The 4,829-nt window shown below is 41.4% G+C and overlaps 1 protein-coding gene across 4 annotated transcripts; it reads left to right on the top strand.

The window, feature by feature from the left end:
- Nucleotides 1–437: 437 nt before the first annotated feature.
- On the top strand, nucleotides 438–4,529 carry LOC124176162. 4 transcript variants are annotated; one of them, XM_046557069.1, is made up of 5 exons: nucleotides 438–992; nucleotides 2,219–2,379; nucleotides 3,371–3,682; nucleotides 3,796–3,915; nucleotides 3,989–4,529. In XM_046557069.1, the coding sequence occupies exons 1-5, from the start codon at nucleotides 764–766 to the stop codon at nucleotides 4,088–4,090; spliced, it is 924 nt and encodes a 307-aa protein (XP_046413025.1). In that variant the 5' UTR covers nucleotides 438–763; the 3' UTR covers nucleotides 4,091–4,529. The 4 variants fall into 4 exon arrangements, with proteins under 4 accessions (XP_046413025.1, XP_046413028.1, XP_046413026.1 ...); XM_046557072.1 differs by lacking the exon at nucleotides 438–992 and adding an exon at nucleotides 1,294–1,666; XM_046557070.1 differs by lacking the exon at nucleotides 438–992 and adding an exon at nucleotides 1,697–1,866.
- Nucleotides 4,530–4,829: the final 300 nt, after the last annotated feature.

Below are 4,829 nucleotides of genomic sequence, written 5' to 3'. Positions count from 1 at the left end.
GCGATCTTGTAGTAAGTACGGCTGGTTTAAACCGCGAGTTGACGATTAACGTAGCAGCACGTAATCGTGTTCTTTGAAAAACTGGTATACCTCGAAAACGAGAATTGTGAGAATCATATGCATTGCATAAGTTTAAACAGAAATACAAAAAAAACACTCCGGAATTAATGCAAGTATTCGAATAACGACTTTGATGAAGTTATTGTAAGTAAAATCGCGCACTTCGCTTCCGTTCGACAGTTTTCTGATAAAAAAAAAAAAAAACGCCTTAAACTGGAGTTACAAAAAATAAGTATTCGTGAAACATTCTGCCTCGAGACAATCTCATGCACTATGTTTGAAAAACAATTGAGCAAACACGTGTAATTAAGTGAGGTGAAAAAAGGCTCGTCGGTCGGAGAACGAATGCATACAGAAAACGAAGACTTGCAGGTGGGTCTTAATGTCAAGGAGCTCTACCTGCCTACAGGGATCCTTGAAACACGTTGCGCGGTGCAATATCTTTCAGGAGGGAAAGGCGAAAGGGAAAGAAAAGGGGAAAGAGCGATTTCTGCAATGTCGGAGGAAGTGTAGGCGTCAAATAATCCGTAGATAACACAGCGCGATAGATCGTTACCGATCGGTCGCCGAGGAGTCGATGCTGGATCTTCTGAGTCTCTGGAGTCTAATAACGGTCGCGAACTACGGCATGACGCACACTTCATACAACTCGGCTTTTAAATGCGTGACATGAGATCTTTGGTTGAGCTGATTGGTATTTCCCATGGTACCCAGGCGATCTCGATCATCACAATTGAAGTTCCACCCAGTCAGTGTGGCCAGCCTGGCGGTCAGTAGTCGGAGAATCAGCCAGACGCCTGCAGCCGACGACCGTCTTAAAACCAGTATTTCCTTGAGTGCCCTCCGCGTTCCTTCAGTTATTCGAAAGACGTCCACCGCGTTACTTGGAAGTCCTGTCGTGCCTGCCGGAGAGCTGCATCGCACAAAAGCGAGTAAGTGCATCGTGTGTAACAGAATAAGTGCACAAAGCTTATTCGGAATCAGACGTTGTTTAAAATCCTCGAATTCTACGTACATACTTGTATGATCTGTAGTATAGTACACTGGTAGAGCCTGGTTTAGGAAAAGTGCGAAAATATTTGCAAGATGCGAGGGAAATGGCGAGGCCTTGGATACAGCATCTCGTTTTGTTTGGAAGCTCCACCTATCGAGGCGTCGATGTTTTAGTACCGATAATATTTTTCTTTGTTTGCAGTTTCAAAGTTTTTCTCTTCGAGAACTTGTTACTCGGGTTCAACTTGCGTTGTACTTACAGCAAACCTTTGTACAGTTATTTGTCAGTGAGAGAGACTAGTTTATACGCAACTAATCAACAATTATTAATGGAATGCGAGCGCAGTGGCTGGACTGATTCATCGTTTGAAATTTGAAATATGCGCGCCTTTGTGATAAGAGGGAAGTGATATAAAGTTGACGCTACAGCGACACAATCAGTTGGAAGTGATACGTTCGAGTACAAGTTCTAAGCTAGCTAGTAAACGTCACGTATTGTATACGAGTATGTGCGGTAACTACCACTCTCAATTTTAATAGTTATTGTGTTAAAATCGACTACTTATTATTAAACAGTTTACGGCCCGTTGCTACAAACAATCGCGTTTTCCAGGCAAGTTCAAATTTGTAATATTTCTCCCGCCTTTTTTAAACTATACCATTGGATTGCATTGTCTGGCCGCGGTACGAACGAACGCAGAAGGAATGCCAGTGGCAAATATTGACGATCGTTTATAAACACGAAATTTTCAACGACTTCGGGGGATAAGAAAAAAAGTGATTAAAATGTGATAATGATGTTCTATGCCAGCGGTACTTTCTTGAACTCTGGATTTGTTAAGTTCACAAGTTAAATTTCTCATTACGTTTTACGGGCCGTGTCCCCAGGCTTGTAAAGTCCAGCCTTTGTGCAGCCTACTCCTCGATCACGTGTAAACGGTGAAGTTTGGTTTTCAGAATCCTAAAGCAACACACTTGTGTAATATTTGATAGGTTATATCGGTTGTTGTGACATTGTAAACGTCATAAAGCCGCGATGTAGATGAACATCTACGGTAATATCTGGCAAGAACTTCTTTACTCGGTTGCACAACGCAACGCCCGTTTTGTTATCTTTCGAATTGACTCATTTCCATGCAAGTTACACATTTCTGTATCGTTACAGATCCTGTTACACTGTTTGTTATACTCATTTCATCAATCTACACCATGTCTCGCTCCAGCAAAATGATACCAACAAAGACCGCCGGTTCCTCTCCAGTCCACATTTCGAGCATGGCGTGGAACTTTAAGATATTCGGAGCGATCCTTTTATTCGTTGAAATGGTGAGTACTTTTTCCTGATTTTATCCCAATAAAATTGTTCTCCGCCATGGCTAGGTCCAACATAATTTATCATCGAAACTTGTACAGAGCGCAGTTATCGCTCTTTATGCGCCTACAACATTGTTATCTGTATGAGTAACCACTATCTGGCAAACCACACCTTTGCCTCGATGTACAAACTGCCGGTCCAGTGTCAATCATACAAGCTACGTCATGCCCACGTGCAGATAGGAAAAAGCGTGTGGATCCTGCTAAGTGCGACTAAATACTAGATTTTTTCTTCGTTTTTTTCTGGTCAAATACGTAAATCACTTAGCGGGTTATGTGAACCTCCGATATTGCGCATCTAATTTCCGTATTGCCCAGTCACTTTCGTGCCTATCTACCGTTCGCTTCAACAAAAAAGTTGACCAAGTATGATGAGCAGCCATATTAACAAATGCAAGTGTAAATTAAACTCGTATTGACGCGAAAAAAAAAAAGAAAACAACATTGCATTTATTGCGGGTCGCGATTCAACCTCAGCGAGGTATTTTTCACGTGAATAAGAAATTGACGTGCATATTAGAATCGCTTTCAACACTCACTACAATTGTCCAGCACTCTTTCACAGCGAACACACTACAAAGTATCGATATAAATAGTTTCGTGACGATTTTCACCTTGGAGGAATTCAATGGCAGTAGCAATTTCGAATTATAGAAAGTCGTCACCAGCCACCCTTGAGACGGGTGGAGACTGATTAGCCCCGTGATTTGTTGCTAAAGGTGGTAGAGTTCTAACGGTATAAACGAAACGTTGAACCAAGCAAGTTTAACGGTTTCTTGCAAGTGGCCTTAAGAAATCGGCTAATGAACGCTAAAATACAACTCCGCACGGTGTGTGATGCTAAATCGGGAGAAGTTTTCGGTAATCGTGAAGCTGTGGTTTTGAGCTGCTTAGAAAGTTAGAACAGGTTCACTGACAATCGATTTACGGTGATTTTCTGCAGGTGCTGGGGGTCGTTTCCTTATGGAAAGCCGGGTATGACCTGAACACCAACTTTCCGGAGGTAATAGTCATGAGCAGTAAGGAGATCATGGCACTGATCATGAGGAATATTATGGCAAAATCGGCTGGCTATGACGAAAAGATGGTGAAATCCATGGAGAAAGATCGCGATCATTCCCCAGTGGATCAGATCACTGGGCGCGTGTTCGTGGTTTCGGTGTCTGGAATCTTCATCCTTATATCTTTCGTTCTGTTCGCTTTGTCTCTCGCGTCCTTGATCACGAGATCGTTCAAACGAAGCGCACCTGTTTACGTGAGTATCCGAAGCAAAAAGAGAAATAAAATCAATTTCATTGGCCAGAAATCGGAACGGCAAGATAACATCAAAATCTCGTCTCTTCCCGACGGGATAATTTGTTGTTTTAGGAGATGATATGCCATTTGATAAGTTTCGGAGCGCACCTTTTGGCAGCCTTGGCCCTTAACATGCAAATCGGCATCCAGGGAGAAACTTTTGTTAATTCTGAAATGATGCGTAAAGTAGTGGTAAGTTTTAAAATGCGATGATTGTACAAAGAGCCGGAAGCGGTGACTGTATTATTTGTCTTTATTTTTTCAGTGGATCGTCATAGCGAACTCAACGCTGAATTTCGTCAGTGCCATCGTATCTCTGTTGTCTTGCAGGGAATTCATGATTACCGATAGAGAAACCACTGCCTGAACGGGATTTCGTATTTTCTATGCCCAGTCGTCATAATCAAGAACTACGAATACTAGTCACGAGCGAAGACCAAAGTCAATTTCGTAGTATAAATGCGAAAGAAGAAAAGAAAAACGAAAAAACGCAACGGCAACTGTAATCGATAATTTCGCTGAATCTTAATTTAATCGACGCCAGTATTAATTCAGCAATTAATGCTGAATCTTATAACGGGCTTTATTCGATGTATCATCGAGCTGCTTCAATAGCACAGTCTTAAGTCGATAATATTGAAGGACATTGTTATTTTTCTACTTTTATATTAAGCCTTTACAGCATCGTCCAGCTCGCCCATGTTCTTTCATTGTCGTTCTATTTTCGTACGAGTAAGTATGCAGCACGAGTATGTTAATGTTCAGACGAATTTAGTTGGAATATAAATGACGAAGAATATGTTTAATTACTTATAATGATTCCCCATTGAATTGATATTGGACGATATGTCCCGAGGTTAAATGGGGCCAAATGACCCTTACATTCTATTCGGTCGTTTCACTCGACGTTACGATACACGCCGTATAGTGCAGTCTTATTTTTGTGGGCAAAAAGCACTGAGAATCACGGAGTGGAATTTGGTTTAATCTCTGCTCATCCTCAAATTTATTACTATTATAATAACAGTACTCGTTTCGTTGATTACGATACCTTCCAATCCATAATTACGTGTCGAATGTAAATGCTAATTGCCAATATTGATGAT

Source organism: Neodiprion fabricii, chromosome 2, assembly GCF_021155785.1.
Source record: "Neodiprion fabricii isolate iyNeoFabr1 chromosome 2, iyNeoFabr1.1, whole genome shotgun sequence".
Classification (NCBI taxonomy): Eukaryota; Metazoa; Arthropoda; class Insecta; order Hymenoptera; family Diprionidae; genus Neodiprion; species Neodiprion fabricii.
Note: the sequence above shows the minus strand (reverse complement) of the source record. Positions and strands in the feature narration are given on the sequence as shown.

What these genes read in the sequence shown, in the direction of transcription:
- LOC124176162 (XM_046557069.1), top strand. Translation starts at nt 764, where the DNA reads ATGGTACCCAGGCGATCTCGATCATCACAATTGAAGTTCCACCCAGTC. An exon ending in GCTGCATCGCACAAAAGCGA is followed by an intron (nt 993 to 2,218) that starts GTAAGTGCATCG and finishes GTATCGTTACAG; the next exon opens with ATCCTGTTACACTGTTTGTT. An exon ending in AAATGATGCGTAAAGTAGTG is followed by an intron (nt 3,916 to 3,988) that starts GTAAGTTTTAAA and finishes TTATTTTTTCAG; the next exon opens with TGGATCGTCATAGCGAACTC.